At 40.9% G+C, this 17819-nt stretch overlaps 1 protein-coding gene across 2 annotated transcripts in view; it reads right to left on the reverse strand.

Annotated features, from left to right (window-relative positions):
• Positions 1-2130: 2130 nt before the first annotated feature.
• AP1G2 (adaptor related protein complex 1 subunit gamma 2) overlaps positions 2131-17819 on the reverse strand; it is a 76125-nt gene continuing 60436 nt past the window's right edge. Inside the window, exons 16-22 of one of the 2 annotated variants that reach the window (XM_073671076.1) lie at positions 16400-16527; positions 16213-16317; positions 13455-13590; positions 12159-12291; positions 5053-5213; positions 3427-3525; positions 2131-2515 (exon numbers count right to left, since the gene is read on the reverse strand). In XM_073671076.1, coding sequence (XP_073527177.1) covers positions 2414-2515; positions 3427-3525; positions 5053-5213; positions 12159-12291; positions 13455-13590; positions 16213-16317; positions 16400-16527 — 864 coding nt within the window. In that variant the 3' untranslated portion in view covers positions 2131-2413. Of the gene's footprint in view, positions 2516-3426; positions 3526-5052; positions 5217-12158; positions 12292-13454; positions 13591-16212; positions 16318-16399; positions 16528-17819 lie in introns of both variants that reach the window. The other variant, XM_073671075.1, reaches the window with a different exon arrangement.

Below are 17819 nucleotides of genomic sequence, written 5' to 3' on the forward strand. Positions count from 1 at the left end.
AGCGTTTTCTCTTTTTAAAATTTTAGTGGAGACCCCATCAAGTGAAAATGATGAAGATTTCTCGTGGTTTTCACTTGCTGTGTGCATGCGTTGAAAATTTGTGACTGAATATGATGGTCTTAAATAAATATACATTTACTTGGCTAGCAAATTTGACAAACTTTAAGTAATATGCTGACGCATCAAATAAATTATAGTAATACTTCACGTAAATTGCACATGCGTAGAGTTTATTTCTACAAATCATTTATAGATTCTTTTCCTCCCTAAAACCTATGTCTGATTCTTTTTTCCCAAAAGCTGTCAAATAATTAAGCATCCAGTGACCTATTAATATCAATCTTACCCGCTCATTGTCTTTCTTTTATTTTTCCCCAAATTGAACGAGTACTGTTAAATATCAAGGTTATAACACTACAGGATACACAAAGAGTGGCACAGATTGGGCCTTGGACTTACTTAATGCCTTCGTAGATCCTGGAAGTTATATAATTTAACATAGCCAGGATTGGTATACTAACCAAACAGACTAACTAGTACCAAAGCCGTAAATCTGACCTTCAAAGAGCACATCATGCCAGCTTAGTATAGGATATAGCACATGCTCTTCCTGTATCTTTTAGCCTGTCTAGTGACCAGCTGCTCGCCTAACATGGATTGTCGCATGCAAAGAGTTTGAGGATTTCCTCAGAGTGATGTATAAATGGTTAAAAAAAATATAAAAATCTAAACTTAAAATGTCGATTTGGTGTTTGTGTGTTTTGTAAATCATTCATGTCTACAATAAATTGACAACAGGACGTTGTCTCTCCTTCAAGCCATATGGGTATAGATTCAGAATATATCAAGCTTTTACCTCCCTGTGTGCTGTTATAATGATGCATTGTTATTTTTTGGAGTCATTTCTGTCTCACCGTTATCTGGAGGCCTCTGGTATCCTTCCACCGTCATTTCCATTACGGCCATTGTTGAATAGCTCTTGATGGTCTTCTTGGGCATGGTAGAATTTCGTTTGGCTTAGCCATTGTTGCTGAAACGCTAGGATGTAATATGGCAGGACTAGACATATGCACCCAATAGCACATATGCATGCCACGCAACTCGTACATATGTACCAACATCAAGCACTCCGGGAGCAGGAGCAATTAACACTCGTGAGATCAGTAAAATGAATTGGCGTGCCATCCTCTTCTTTTCTTGTACCACATCCTGTCATATCCATGCACGCTAGCTCTTTTACACTCGGTTTCATGCATACTGTTTACGGCACAATGATAAGTACCAGGTGCCATCTCTAAGGGGGCCGCGTCTGTGCCAGCTTCTTCGCCAACGTCTGTAGCTGTGCCAACTCTCGCTATCTGCCTCTTTCTGCCCATCTCTTTCTATGTATATCTCACGCTGACTTACTCCCCGTCTGTGTATTTCTCTGCCCCACACACTCTCTCTGCCAAGCTCTCTGCCCGGATATGCGCACACAGGGCACAGACAAACAGATGCAAATGCATGAACACGCACACAGATGGCCAGTGCCCACAGCTGCCAGCTCACACCTCAGGGAGCAGAAGTGGGTGAGTTGGTGGGGGTGAAATATATACGATTGGATATTGGTGGGAGGGTAGAGAAGATGCTGATTTTTCGATGGCGGATGCATCTGCTACTCTGCGCACTCTCCCTCCTTCGTCACTGCGCTCTCTCTCCCTGTTGTCTCTTGCAGTCTGTCATCTTGAAGGGGGCAGGTACAGGCTGGCTCAGTGCCACTCACATGAACCCCCCCACATCACCGCTGGCTGCTCCCCCCTTACACACTATTTCAAGCAACCCCCTCATCATCACTACACAGCATTAATTAGCCGGAGAATTCATTATACTCGCAAATCCTAATTAACACAAACAGCCTAAAGGGAATTGGCAAATCTGTAAACGGCGAATTAAAGGGTTAACCATTTCTGTATTTTTATGTTGCTCTAATGGGATTTCTTCTGTCTCCATACTGAAGCTATGATACATATTGTGAGTGCCTTATTGTAGAGACTGGCACAGTATAAGGCAACACTAGAATAGTGGGAAGGAAGCAAGGTTAGAAAAAAGTCAAGGTAGAATAATGCCACCTAGAGGAGGAAAATAGCATGTTTGGGCTTTAAAGGAATTTTATTACAACATCTTTCAAGTATCCTCACTCCTTACACGTGTAGGTTCACACTTAGTGATATTTCATGTGCATGTTCTATGCTGTAGCTGTGTAACTCTATCCTGTAAGCATCACACATATATAGACACTGCCACCTTCCTTGGTTTCCAGTTATTACATATCTGCTCAGTGTAACACATTAGTCGGTTTAGTTTCTTTTTCCATCATTCCGAAAAACTATGATGTCTCCAGCACTATCCAAATGTCCGTGCAAACCAGATCATGTCACTGCCATGCTTCTGCAGGGAAGTTGTTCATTTCAGATATTTCTTGAACTAGATGTCCATTATGTGTAAAAGACAACCGTAGCCGCATACGTAAAGGTACCTAAAAGATGATAAATTATGATAAGAAAATCTAAAACTGGGATACCGTGTCCGAATTTTGAACAATTAAAGGCATCTTTAAACGAAATGCTCAAAGGTGTCACGTTTCATTAAACCTTAGATGTATTTGTAATGTTTCTTTATAAATAGCTGTAGAATTTTAGACTTAATAAGTTGAATCATGACAACAATCCCTACAGGGATGTACCCTTTCCCCATTGGGTACATTTTGGTTACTGAGGTCACTGTTGTGCTATCTGTACTCTTTTCCAACAATCCCTACAACGATGTACCCTTTCCCCCATTGGGTATATTTGGACACTGGTGTGCTATCCGTACTCTTTTCCAATAATCCCCACAGGGATGTACCCTTTCCCCCATTGGGTATATTTGGTCACTGGTGTGCTATACGTACTCTTTTCCAATGATCCCCACAGGGATGTACCCTTTCCCCCATTGGGTATATTTGGTCACTGTTGTGCTATCTGTACTATTTTCCAAGAATCCCCACAGGGATGTACCCTTTCCCCCATTGGGTATATTTGGTCACTGGTGTGCTATCTGTACTATTTTCCAAGAATCCCCACAGGGATGTACCCTTTCCCCATTGGGTACATTTTGATCACTCGTGTGCTATCTGTACTATTTTCCAATAATCCCCACAGGGATGTACTCTTTCCCCCATTGGGTATATTTGGACACTGGTGTGCTATCTGTACTCTTTTCCAACAATCCCTACATGGATGTATCCTTTTTCCCCATTGGGTACATTTTATCACAGGGGTCACCAATATGCTATCTGTGCACTCTTCCTACAATCCCAAAATGGATTTACCCCAAAAATTTGTGTTGTTTTTTTTTTTTACCCCAAAAAATATTGACCCTGTTACATCAATACTACATCCATAGTACCTTTTGAGGGTTCAGAATACGGATAGACTGTGTAACTGATCCTCCACCAGAAGCTGGAAGTGAAGATCCACTAGGAGCCTGAAGTTGGATCTGAACATTCTGAAATATAGGAAACATACAGTATCATAATAATTGAACTGAGAGCAACTCGGATATTACACGAAAGTTTGCACAATGTCATCAGTGGGTCTATACAGGCTGCGGTATCAACATCTAAAATATTGACAGACCCTGATAACACGGATCAAAGACCTCATCATGTATGGTGGCAAATCAGCACTTACTGTGGACTTAAAACTTTGCTATGTTAACTATAGAGAAGACTTCAGCCCTAAAATTCCAATGCACAATTGGATAAATTGAATTGAGATGTATAAAACAATGCAGATAGAAATTAGAATTGTTGTTTATGGAAACTAAACTGGATAGTTTTTTTTAAATTGATACTAAAAGGGAATCTGTCAGCAGGCTTTTGCTATGTAATCTAAAGACAGCATGAGGTACCGGTTAAACCACAGATTTCAACGCCCCTGCTTTTGTTTGCTTACAATGATTGAATTAGAACCAGTAGCTTATCATTGCTGTGACTAGCTGGTTGTGTGAGCCAAGCCCTGGTCCGACATGCCCCCTCCTGTAATAATAGGCAGCTCAGTGTCTATGGCCTTTGTACACAGAGAGCCTGGTGTGGGCGGGGTTAGCTTTCTCAGCTCTGCTGCATTCTAAATCTAAAAACTCTGTCAGAACGGTTGCACCCAGTAATCTATGTGATACATGGTTGGATTCAGCTTCTCTTTGCCTACATCAGGCTGCTCTCAGATGAGGTAGCAAAAACCTGCGGACAGATTCCCTTTAAAGAATCACTCCCATCAAAATGTGTATTCTCTTAATATATTGCAGTCCTCATATTATCCAGCACTGTGTACTTACAATTGCTCATTTTGCCCTTCTACCCAGATAATTCTTCTGTTTTCCATTAGGTCTATGACATCACATGATTAAATACTGACTAGCTGAATCCTTCTAAGCTCTATGTAGAAACAGGAAGTCTCTTTTTCCTGAATGAGTGGACTTTGCAGTGAGGTAGAATTGTACTTATAATGATGACTCATGCAGAGAAAAAAGACTTCCTGCTTCTACATAGAGCTTAGAAGGATTCTGCTAGTCTGTTTTTAATCACGTGATGTCATATACCTTATGGAAAAGAGAAGAATTAGCTGGGTAGAAAGGAAAAATGAGCAACTGTAAGAACACAGTGCTGGATAATATGATCATTGCAATATATTAACAGGATAAAAATGCTGATGGGAGTGTTTCTTTAAGACCTGAGTTTTTTTCACATGACGCCACTGAAATGCACGATATAAGAATTTTCAATCTTAAAAAAAAAAAGCTAAAAAAAACCCTTTTAAGACCAATGAAATGAATGTCATTTAAAGACAATGCCCTTTTTGGACATCATGGTCATGTCTTGGTCGTCCACGTTCTCTACTGATAAATATAAATAAATGGGTATTATCACACAACTTTGTAGAGGGTGCTAAAGCTCACCCTGGAAGAGGGGAGAATTTTCCATTTTTGCCCACAGGTGCACGATAAGCAATGAAGATGTAGGTTTCAAGGACTCACCTTGGGCACAGCAGCCTGAAGCTGGAAGTCAGACATATCACTAGATGAGGAGTTTGTGGCACAAGAATTGATGACTAGGAGAGCAGGGCTAGAAGGTGGACGCATGAAGGAGAATTCCACTAGCAGCCCATTATTATTATAGGCAACAAGTGGCAGTGGAGCTGCTGTAACAAATAACAGGTAAGGACATTAACATAACACCATTAACTAGGAAAATATATGAAATGACATACTCTGTCAACACTGGTGAAACTACAAAACATCTGTGGAGATGACCACTTCTTGCCTGTGTACAGTCATGGCCAAAAGTTTTGAGAATGACACCAAAATTATATTTTCACATGATCTGCTGGCCTCTGGTTTTTATTAGTGTTTGTCTGATGTTTATATCACATACAGAAATATAATTGCAATCATATTATGAGTACCAATAGGTTATATTGACAGTTAGAATGAGTTAATGCAGCAAGTCAATATTTGCAGTGTTGCCCCTTCTTCTTAAAGACCTCTGTAATTCTCCCTGGCATGCTCTCAATCAACTTTTGGACCAAATCCTGACTGATAGCAGTCCATTCTTGCATAATCAATGCTTGCATTTTGCCAGAATTTGTTGGTTTTTGTTTGTCCACCCGTCTCTTGATGATTGACCACAAGTTCTCAATGGGATTAAGATCTGGGGAGTTTCCAGGCCATGGACCCAAAATCTCTATGTTTTGTTTCATGAGCCATTTAGTTATCACCTTTGCTTTATGGCAAGGTGCTCCATCATGCTGGAAAAGGCATTGTTGGGCGCCAAACTGCTCTTGGACGGTTGGGAGAAGTTGCTCTTGGAGGACATTCTGGTACCATTCTTTATTCATGGCTGTGTTTTTAGGCAAGACTGTGAGTGAGCCGATTCCCTTGGCTGAGAAGCAACCCCACACATGAATGGTTTCAGGATGCTTTACAGTTGGCATGAGACAAGACTGGTGGTAGCACTCACCTCTTCTTCTCCAAATAAGCTGTTTTCCAGATATCCCAAACAATCGAAATAGGGATTCATCAGAGAAAATGACTTTGCCCCAGTCCTCAGCAGTCCACTCCCTGTACCTTTTGCAGAATATCAGTCGGTCCCTGATGTTTTTTCTGGAGAGAAGTGGCTTCTTTGCTGCCCTCCTTGAAACCAGCCCTTGCTCAAAGAGTCTCCGCCTCACAGTGCGTGCAGAAGCACTCACAACAGCCTGCCGCCATTCCTGAGCAAGCTCGGCACTGCTGGTAGTCCGATCCCGCAGCTGAAACAGTTTTAAGATACGGTCCTGGCGCTTGCTGGTCTTTCTTGGGCGCCCTGGAGCCTTTTTGACAACAATGGAAGCTCTCTCCTTGAAGTTCTTGATGATGCGATAGATTGTTGACTGAGGTGCAATCTTTGTAGCTGCGATACTCTTCCCTGTTAGGCCAATTTTGTGCAGTGCAATGATGGCTGCACGTGTTTCTTTAGAGATAGCCATGGTTAACTGAAGAGAAACAATGATACCAAGAACCAGCCTCCTTTTAAAGTGTCCAGTGATGTCATTCTTACTTAATCATGACTGATTGATCGCCAGCCCTGTCCTCATCAACACCCACACCTGTGTTAATGGATCAATCACTAAAACGATGTTAGCTGCTCCTTTTAAGGCAGGACTGCAATGATGTTGAAATGTGTTTTGGGGGTTAAAGTTCATTTTCTGGGCAAATATTGACTTTGCAAGTACAGTAATTGCTGTTAAGCTGATCACTCTTTGACATTCAGGAGTATATGCAAATTGCCATTACAAAAAATGAAGCAGTAAACTTTGGAAAAATTACTATTTGTCTCATTCTCAATACTTTTGGCCATGACTGTAGTCATTTCCAAGCATGACAAACAATAAAATCATCATCTAAGAACTGATGAGTGGTCATGATGTGGTGTCTGTACAGTCCACAGTATCTGATTTACGATTAAAATGATTTCCACAAGGCAAATACTAATAAGCTGAACTGATCACATTTTGCTGTAGCATTATTGCCCCCCATGTTATTGAACAGTAACAATGTCTAAATAGCAGTTAATGTACTGCAAATTAGTAAGTCAGAAACTTTCAACAGATTTCAATTAAAAAAAGAAACTTTTCTTACCATAAGTTTTAAAATTACAGAAATGTGAATTAAAGAGAGGTAAATCAGAGCTCGGTTCAGTGCGGCCATAGTTTATATAATGCTTCATGCATGTTCATAATAAATTGAACGAAATGTAAGTATGCCGAACTTCCATAGTTGTGTTTAATCAAAACCCAACCCGCACAGTAGAAACCCAAACCCCCCTTATAAAGTGCTAGTGTATACTTATTGGAATGGCAAAGTATACCATTTATCACACACTGTCTGATACAAGGATATCCAATCTTACCCATGAATAGTGTTGAGCCACCCCCGTAGTGTTCGGGTTCGGTTCGTCGAACACCGGGATGTTCGAGGAACTGTTCGTCGAACTGTTCGTCGAACACCTTAGAACACCGTCGAACACCGTTAAAACCAATGGCAGGCAAACAAAAACACATAGAAACACATAGAAAACACCTTCAAAGGTGTCCAAAAGCTGACAAACTGCTCAGAAGACGCTTTCTTTAAAAAAGCCGGCCGGCAATTCAGCAGCGGCATACACCGGTACCCGACAATTTAGACAAGAAGGAATAGAGCCTCACACATAGATTAGATAGATAGAAACATGTCAGTCACATATATATGAAGTACAGTGACAGTGTTGCTTACTGTACTTGTCATTTAGTGTAAAGGATTTATTAAAAAATATAATAGTGTTTTCATGCACTGTCTCTTTAAAAAAGCCGGCCGGCAATTCAGCATCTGTACCCGACAATTTATAACAGACAGAATAGAGCTTCACACATAGATTAGATAGATAGAAACATGTCAGTCACATATATATGAAGTACAGTGACAATGTTGCTTACTGTACTTGTCATTTAGTGTAAAGGATTTATTAAAAAAAATAATAGTGTTTTCATGCACCGTCTCTTTAAAAAAGCCGGCCGGCAATTCAGCATCTGTACCCGACAATTTATAACAGACAGAATAGAGCTTCACACATAGATTAGATAGATAGAAACATGTCAGTCACATATATATGAAGTACAGTGACAATGTTGCTTACTGTACTTGTCATTTAGTGTAAAGGATTTATTAAAAAAAATAATAGTGTTTTCATGCACCGTCTCTTTAAAAAAGCCGGCCGGCAATTCAGCATCTGTACCCGACAATTTATAACAGACAGAATAGAGCTTCACATATAGATTAGATAGATAGAAACATGTCAGTCACATATATATGAAGTACAGTGATAGTGTTGGTTACTGTACTTGTCATTTAGTATTAAAATAAAGGATTTATTATTAAAAAAAATTGGCGTGGGGTTCCCCTTAATTTTAGTCTCTAGCGGAGGTTAAGCAGACAGCTGGGGCAGATGTTTGAAGCCTGGGAAGGGGGTAATACCCACGGAGCTTCCCAGGCTACTAATATGAGCCCCCAGCTGAATACATAGCCTTTACTAGCTATTAAAATGGGGGACCCCCCCAAAAAAATGACGTGGGGTCCCCCCTAATTTAATAGCTAGCAAAGGCTAGGCAGACAGCTGGGGGCTGATATTAATAGCCCAGGAAGGGAGCCATGAATATTGGCCCCCTCCCAGGCTAGAAACACCAGCCGTCAGCCGCCCCAGAAATGGCGCATTCATAGGATGCGCCAATTCTGGCACTTAGCCTCGCTCTTCCACGCTGCCCTGTAGCGGTGGCAGGGGGTAATAGGGCTGGGGTTGATGTCAGCTTATAATGCCAGCTGACATCAAGCCCAGGTTAGTAATGGAGAGGCGTCTATAAGACACCCCAATTACTAACCCCATAGTCAAAGTTAAAAGAAAACACAAACACCCAGAATAAAGTCCTTTAATTGAAATAAAGACACAATTCTTTATTGTTCTAAATTAAACTATACTTACCATCACACCCATTCCAGCTGAAGCCAACGATCTCCTGCAATAAAAGAAAAATAATAAACCAACCTCATCCTTACCTTTCCATGGTTCCAACGACAGCTTCAGCTCTGCTACATCGAGATGACAGGCTGGACCGCAGCAGAACGCTGCCATCCAGCCTGTTATGCCGCAGACACTGAGAAGAGCAGGCATGCTTGCGCTCCTCAGTGTCTCGCTGTGACGGCATCCAGATGAGCCGAGGTCATGTCCAATGAACTCGGCTCACCTCATGCACGTCACTGACAGCGTGGGAAAATTCTCACGCTGAAGTGCTGAGTGCAGGAGAATTCTCCCACGCTGTCAGTGACGTGCATGAGGTGAGCTCATGTCCAATGAACTCAGCTCACCTCATGCACCTCACTGACAGCGTGGGAAAATTCTCCTGCACTCAGCGCTTCAGCGTGAGAATTCTCCCACGCTGTAAGTGACGTGCATGAGGTGAGCCGAGTTCATTGGACATGACCTCGGCTCATCTTTATGCCGTCACAGAGAGACAATGTGGAGCGCAAGCAAGCCTGCTCTTCTCAGTGTCTGCGGGATGACAGGCTGGATGGCGGCGTTCTGCTGCGGTCCAGCCTGTCATCTCGATGTAGCAGAGCTGAAGCTGTCGTGGGAACCATGGAAAGGTAAGGATGAGGTTGCTTTATTATTTTATTTTTATTACAGGAGATCGTTGGCTTCAGCTGGAATGGGCGTGACGGTAAGTATGGTTTAATTTAGAACAATAAAGAATTGTGTCTTTATTTCAATTAAAGGACTTTATTCTGGGTGTTTAGTGTTTTTTTTAACTTTGACTATGGGGTTAGTAATGGGGGTGTCTTATAGACGCCTCTCCATTACTAACCTGGGCTTGATGTCAGCTGGCATTATAAGCTGACATCAACCCCAGCCCTATTACCCCCTGCCACCGCACCAGGGCAGCGTGGAAGAGCGAGGCTAAGTGCCAGAATTGGCGCATCCTATGAATGCGCCATTTCTGGGGCGGCTGACGGCTGGTGTTTCTAGCCTGGGAGGGGGCCAATATTCATGGCTCCCTTCCTGGGCTATTAATATCAGCCCCCAGCTGTCTGCCTAGCCTTTGCTAGCTATTAAATTAGGGGGGACCCCACGTCATTTTTTGGGGGGGTCCCCCATTTTAATAGCTAGTAAAGGCTATGTATTCAGCTGGGGGCTGATATTAGTAGCCTGGGAAGCTCCGTGGGTATTACCCCCTTCCCAGGCTTCAAACATCTGCCCCAGCTGTCTGCTTAACCTCCGCTAGAGCCTAAAATTAAGGGGAACCCCACGCCAATTTTTTTAATAATAAATCCTTTATTTTAATACTAAATGACAAGTACAGTAACCAACACTATCACTGTACTTCATATATATGTGACTGACATGTTTCTATCTATCTAATCTATGTGTGAAGCTCTATTCTGTCTGTTATAAATTGTCGGGTACAGATGCTGAATTGCCGGCCGGCTTTCTTAAAGAGACGGTGCATGAAAACACTATTATTTTTTTTAATAAATCCTTTACACTAAATGACAAGTACAGTAAGCAACACTGTCACTGTACTTCATATATATGTGACTGACATGTTTCTATCTATCTAATCTATGTGTGATTCTCTATTCCTTCTATTCTAAATTGTTGGGTACAGATGCTGAATTGCCGGCCGGCTTTTTTAAAGAGACGGTGCATGAAAACACTATTATTTTTTTTGATAAATCCTTTACACTAAATGACAAGTACAGTAATCAACACTGTCACTGTACTTCATATATATGTGACTGACATGTTTCTATCTATCTAATCTATGTGTGATTCTCTATTCCTTCTATTCTAAATTGTCGGGTACCGCTGCTGAATTGCCGGCCGGCTTTTTTAAAGAGACGGTGCATGAAAACACTAATATTTTTTTTGATAAATCCTTTACACTAAATGACAAGTACAGTAATCAACACTGTCACTGTACTTCATATATATGTGGCTGACATGTTTATATCGATCTAATCTATGTGTGAAGCTCTATTCTTTCGGTTCTAAATTGTCGGGTACCGGTGTATGCCGCTGCTGAATTGCTGGCTTTTCGTGTTTCACTGTGAGCACAGTTCCCATCGATTTGGGCAATCACTGTAATGCCACAACCACCATGGCTGTGGCATTACAGTGAGTGGCAGACAATCCCGCATGATTGGTGCTCTAAATAGCACCAGACATGCAGGACACGCTTTTGGTGCACGAACAGTTATCGAACATAACCTCGAACAGCCGAATTTTTTGCAAATCGTTCGGGTTCGTCGAACAACTCGAACACCGCCCAAAACAGCTCGAATTTGAGATTGGCGAACAGTTCTAGTCGAACACCGCTCATCTCTACCCATGAACAAGGAAGAGCACAGGAAGGGAAATGTGTGGGTGCGTATTCAGTCACTGCAGCCATTAGGATCATGGATAAAATGGAATATCATATCAGACAGTATGTTAGGATGTATTACCTTGCAGGAATGGCCTTTGTATAGGAGACTTTAAGAGAACCCATCAACAGGCAAAGAGTGGCCAGTTTTCCTCTTATTTTATTTCTGCTCCCATGAGTATTCCGTTTTTTTTTGTTTTTTTTTCCAACAATCCACTATATGGTTCTAGAGATATGAGCCTATTTATTTAGTGCTAATTTGTATGGTCTTTACTAATGGGAGCGTGGCTCACAGGATTCTCTGGGGGTGAGACTTTAGGCTGCTCTGCATTATTATGCTGTGAGCCCCGCTCACTTGTAAAAAGCACAAAAATTAGCACTAAATAAGAAGGCCCATATCTCTAAAAATTAGCACTAGATAAGAAGGCCCATATCTCTAAAAATTAGCACTAGATAAGAAGGCCCATATCTCTACAACCATATGGCTGATTTAAGAAAAACAAAAATAACAGAATACTTGGTAGAACAGAGGGAATAAATTAAGAACAAAAACTGGGCACTTTTCACTTGGTGACTGGTTCTCTTTAAATCGAGAATAGATTTACCAAAATTAGAGCTTCCCTTTAAAAGAGTTCTTAAATATATGTATTTAGATACCTGGGTTTGGAGTTTCATCTAAAAGATCCAAAAGGCTTCCCCCATTGGGTATATTCTGGTTTATAGACGATATCACTGAGGTCACTGGTGTGCTATCTATACTCTCTTCCAACAATCCCAAAAGATCTGTAACCTACAGAATAAGCATGTAAGATATATAGTGCAAGGTAGTGCTGATCTGAAGTACATGTCACATCTTTTAAAATTTTCTTTACAATAACATTTATACAATTCACCAGACTCATTTCTTTAAAGGGAACCTGACACCACAAAAATGCCGTTCAATCTGCAAGCACTATGTTATAGAGCAAGGGAGCGGAGTAGATCGATATATAGTTTTATGAGAAAATATTCTGTATAACCTGAGTTTCAATGATTTAAACCTCTGCGTTTTTCTGGGATTTTCACTCCACTAGTGACTGACTGCTAACTCTGTATGTACACTTATATAAAGAAAGCTGTCAGTCACTGATAAGACCCACAACTGGACTGAAAGTCCCAGAATAAGCAGAGCTTTAAATGATTAAAACTCGGTTTATACGGAATATCTTCTCACAAAACTATATCATAGAATCATAGAATGGTAGAGTTGGAAGGGACCTCCTGGGTCATCTGGTCCAACCCCCTGCTCAAAGCAGGATTCACTAGATCATCTCAGACAGATGTCTGTCCAGCCTCTGTTTGAAGACGTCCATTGAAGGGGAACTCACCACCTCTCGTGGCAGCCTGTTCCACTCATTAATCACCCTAACTGTCAAAAAGTTTTTTCTAATATCTAATCTGTGTCTCCTCCCATTTAGTTTCATCCCATTGCTTCTAGTCTTTCCTTGTGCAAATGAGAATAAAGATGATCCTTCTACAATGTGACAGCCCTTGACATATTTGTAGACAGCTATTAAGTCTCCTCTCAGTCTTCTTTTTTGCAAGCTAAACATTCCCAAATCCTGCAACCGTTCCTCATAGGACATGGTTTGCAGACCAGTCACCATTCTGGTCGCTCTTCTCTGAACTTGCTCTGAACAATCTATTCTGCTTCTCCTGCTCTATGACATGGTGCCTGCAGATTGGACGGCATTTTCATGGTGACAGTTTCCCATTAAAGAAGATTTCATCACTCCGCAAGAATCAGGCTAAAAGCTAGGATTTAGAATGTTTCTTCTAAGCAGAAATGTAATATCGTATGCTATGGGTACAGCGCACAATACAACAATGTGTAATATTCTACTATAACCACTCTTGGATTTATGCTGTAAAGCTGCAGCCCCAGAAGCTGAAATTCCACCCAAGAATACTCACATGGCTAACTGGGTGGGTTATGGAGGGAGTGCTTTTGGATTGGCTGTCACTTTTTTCTTTGACTTCTCCAATGCAAGTTTCAGTTTCTGATAAAGTAGATTTTTCTGCCAAGGGCATTTTCTCCAGAATGGCTGACCTGATATGAGACAGAGGGCCACATCAATTCATGTTTCCAATCCCTATGAGTTTGCATGTTAGGTTAAAGAATTGTCTCTTTTTCAGGTATCTAGGGGTAATATTTCTCCTTGCAGAGAGTGAAGTGTTAAGCACGTCAGGTGAGGAGACTTTTAAAGCAATGCTCCTCTGGGAAATATGCAAAGTAGGAAGTAGCAATCCTAAAAGTCAATAGTGACCCTTGATCCTTATCACATGACTTAGGACTTTTAGGATTGCTACTTCCTTTAGGTGGCACTAGAGTTCTAGTCCTCTTCCTCTCTGAAGAGACAATTTGCATATTTCCCAGAGGAGCATTGCGGCTTTAAAAGTCTCCTCACCTGACGTTCTTAACACGTCACTCTCCGCAAGGAGAAATATTACCCCTAGATACCGGTCTGACGCCTCTCATCCAGCCAAACCAGAACTCACACGTTGCACTGACAAGGGGCAGTACCCCGAAATACAGTGTCTGCATATTGAGTTTCTGGTCCTGGCTTATATCCTAAGTCATGTGACAAGGCTTGTTAAAGGGTCACTATTGACTTTTTGGATTGCTACTTCCTGTAGGTGGCACTAGAGTTCTAGTCCTCTTCCTCTCTGAAGAGACAATTTGCATTTCTCTTTCTGGGCGCAGTTTGTTGTTAAAAACAAACTGCGCTACTCACCATCTCCGAGTCTAGCGCATAGTTCCTGCCCCTGCTCCTGGTCCAGTATTGGCTGCGGTGATGATGTCATGTCAACAGTTGGGGCAGCCAATCAATGAACTCAGTGGCTCTGCCTGTTTAAACAGAACGACCTGCTCAAAGCCGCGAGCTCACTGATTGGCTGTCAACATGATGTCAGTGCCACTGCCAATACTGGGCACAAGGAGCAGCATTAGAGACTCGGTGTTCTACCCGGGGACAATAAATAAAGCCCAGTTTGTTATTATTTTGCTTTTATAACAAACAACGCCTGGATGGCAAGATTTTCTGAGCGGGGTTAACCACTTTAAATTAAGTTACTTATATGTGCTGTAGTGATAAATGTTTATGCACATATTTTTTAAATTGGAATTTATGACACTTTCATGCTTGGAAAACACTTTTCGAAAGTATCTAGAAAATGGGTTATTCAACCGTTATTGCTACTGTAAGTGCACTCCTCCTAAAATGTGTCACAATTTTGGTGAAAAATACAGGCAAATAAAGTTCTAGAGAAGTTTCCTAGATGCAACAATCTATCACACAGCATGCACTGCTTTTATACATTTGGTGCATCTTCTGACTTATTTTTGTTTGTTATTGTATAATATTAATAAATTGTATAATATCACCAAATCTGAAACATTTTTACATTACACCACTTTATAATATTTAGACTAATATTAGGCACCAAAAAATAGTGTACATCTTTAGTCAATAGACATAGAAACAGAAGCTTGATGGCAAAAAATAAATGCTTTTTATCCGGTTTATATTGATCCCCTTATGACGCCACTTGAAGAAAAACTGAACTTTAAACCTGTTCTTTTTTATAATTGGCAGTCACTTTAATTGCATGCATACTGGTGGAGATCTGGGTCCTGAGCCCCCTACCGATCACTTAATAAACACCCAAAAAGTGTGCAGCTCAGCAGACACCAGCTCACAGCTCCAGTCTAAGGGCACACACAGGAATTACCCCGCTAGGTACCCCCTTAGACATGAGCTCTTCGCTCCTGTCTGCTGAGCTGCACACTGTTCAGAAGTCTATTGAGCGACTAGTAGGGGTACTCCACTTTTTTTTTAAAATTCCACTGTGAAAGCTTTTCTTTTAAATTGCTGAAAAATACACAAGCAATATACCCTACTACCAATGGGCATGCACAAAATACAGATGAAACATAAGACTGCCATAGCTACCTTTGAACCTGTACTGGATTTGAGAGTATTGTGCTCTACTGTAGTCTGTATAGGTAGTACAGATGCATATGGTAAGTTAGTACACACATTCACACGTTCAGTATTTTACATCAGTATTTGTAAGCCAATATCAGGAGTGGAACAATCAGAGGAAAAGTATAATAGAAACACGTCACCACTTCTGTATTTATCACCCACTCCTGGTTTTGGCTTACAAATACTGAACTAAAATACTGACCAAATACTGAAAGTGTGAACGTGGCCTTAGAAACAGCCACATGGTTAATGCATAATTGATAATGTTCTTAATTGGTGCATTTGTTGTAAAAAATACTGTAAATGTCCTTTTCATCAGAATAAGGCTTGCACAAATGCATGTACATGCTGCACAAACAATCCTAAAAATGGAACAAATTTTCCTCTTTAAAAAGAGGTTACTGAATGTTCATTAATGGTAAGTATTGAGACACTGTTGCTTTGGCACAAGTCAGACAGGGCTGAAGTAATATTGCGATATCACTATGATTTAGGCTCAGCCGTAATATGAAAGTATGCTTTGGCTGTTTCATTAGTATCATTTTTCTTTTGCTTACATGCAAATATAGTATGCCAGAAATCCCTTCTTTTTTTATTAGGAGAGACGTTTTTACACAAAACATATTTCAGAACTGTATATGTGACAGTACGTCCTTACATGACCTGCGTAGAACAATTTATACCTCATGTGATCATATTTCTTGAATAGGGCATTGTATTCTACGGCTCTCTGCTGTAACTCCACATCATGACAGCATCCATATATAGACACCACTCGACGGATACGACTGGAGAAGAAAGAAAAAACGACAATTTATACCTTCCATGACACCTTTAAAGGGGTGATGCTATTACTTCTAGCTTACTTACTCTACGGCGGTGTTGAAGCGTGTGCTAAGTTTCATGATTGCTGTTAGGGTGTATGCCCGCGTACTTGGCAGGGAAATATGTGATTGAAGAACACCTTCCAGCACATCAAGGACATCATCCTCAGTCACCTAGAAGCAATTATTATATTACACTTGATCTATGTAATACAGTTAGTATGTCATGTCATGCTGCAATAATCACCACTAAGGAAGAAAGTAATTTCATTAGATATGAAAGGAAAAGCACCAGGATAATGTACTAACCGTTAAAGAGGACCTATCACTAGCCATAATTTTGTAGGTTTTACCTGGTGTAAATGGCGCCGTTCTCCTGAATCTGGCATTGTTTATTTTTTGTTCCTGCGTCTCTCCATTCCTGAGATATGGCTACTGCTTCCATATGAATCGTCTTTTTACTAACTTGGTGTGATCCTCAAGAAGGCTCACATGGTGAAGGTTTGAGGACTACACCCACTTGGCTAAAAAGACTACCTTTACATATAGGGAAGAGGGGGCCATATCTTAGGAACGGAGAGGAGCAGGTACTAAAGAAAAACAACAATAGATTCACAACAACAGTGGCTTTTACAACAGGTAATAAAATAATATATTTATGTCAAGTAACAGGTTCTCTTTAACATAATATTTAATGTACAAGGCTTATGGTAAAGATGATTGCATCTTTACAGTGGTTCTGTTATTTGCATGCTTGAAAATGTCCATAGCCCAAAGTTCCAGATCATGGTCTTCATTCTGAGTGGGAACGGGCTCCCACGGTGTGAATATAGCAGCTTGTACCTGTGTAGTAGATTAAGGCCATGGCCCCACTATCAGTATTTGGTCAGTATTAGGTCAGTATTTTTTCTCAGCAGTGGGAGCCAAAACCAGGTGAGGAACAATCAGAGAAAAGGTATAATAGAAACAAGTCACCAATTCTGCATTTATCACCCACTCCTGGTTTTGGCTCCCACTCCTGAGAATTCCTATCTCGTACACTTATGGAACGTCAACAAGATATTCCATAAATATAGAGTAGATTCAGGTCCCCCCAAAGGGACCCACATCTATATTGAGAAAGGGGCCTTATTGCGCACTCCTGTCAATAGGGAGGTGGTCAGAATTCCCATACAAGTGAATGGTTATTCTGACCCCCTCTGAACGGACAGTGAAGTGCTTTAGGGCAATGTTCTCAAAATAGATGTAGGTCCCAATAGGGGGACGTGCATCTAGCAAACATTTTTTGGTATATACAGTGGATGTTCTATAAATAAAATTTACATTCATGTATAATGGGCCAAGCCCCCCAAGGGGCTAATTTCCTAAATCAGTTTGAACAGCAAATAATTCTAACAAATAATAGGGTAGTAAACAGATATAGTAAATAGCAGAGAATAATAGAGTTAACTGATGTAGGCATATTA

This window comes from Phyllobates terribilis, unplaced genomic scaffold (assembly GCF_046119375.1).
Source record: "Phyllobates terribilis strain yellow unplaced genomic scaffold, ASM4611937v1 Scaffold_1__5_contigs__length_1240528914, whole genome shotgun sequence".
In the NCBI taxonomy this organism is placed as follows: domain Eukaryota; kingdom Metazoa; phylum Chordata; class Amphibia; order Anura; family Dendrobatidae; genus Phyllobates; species Phyllobates terribilis.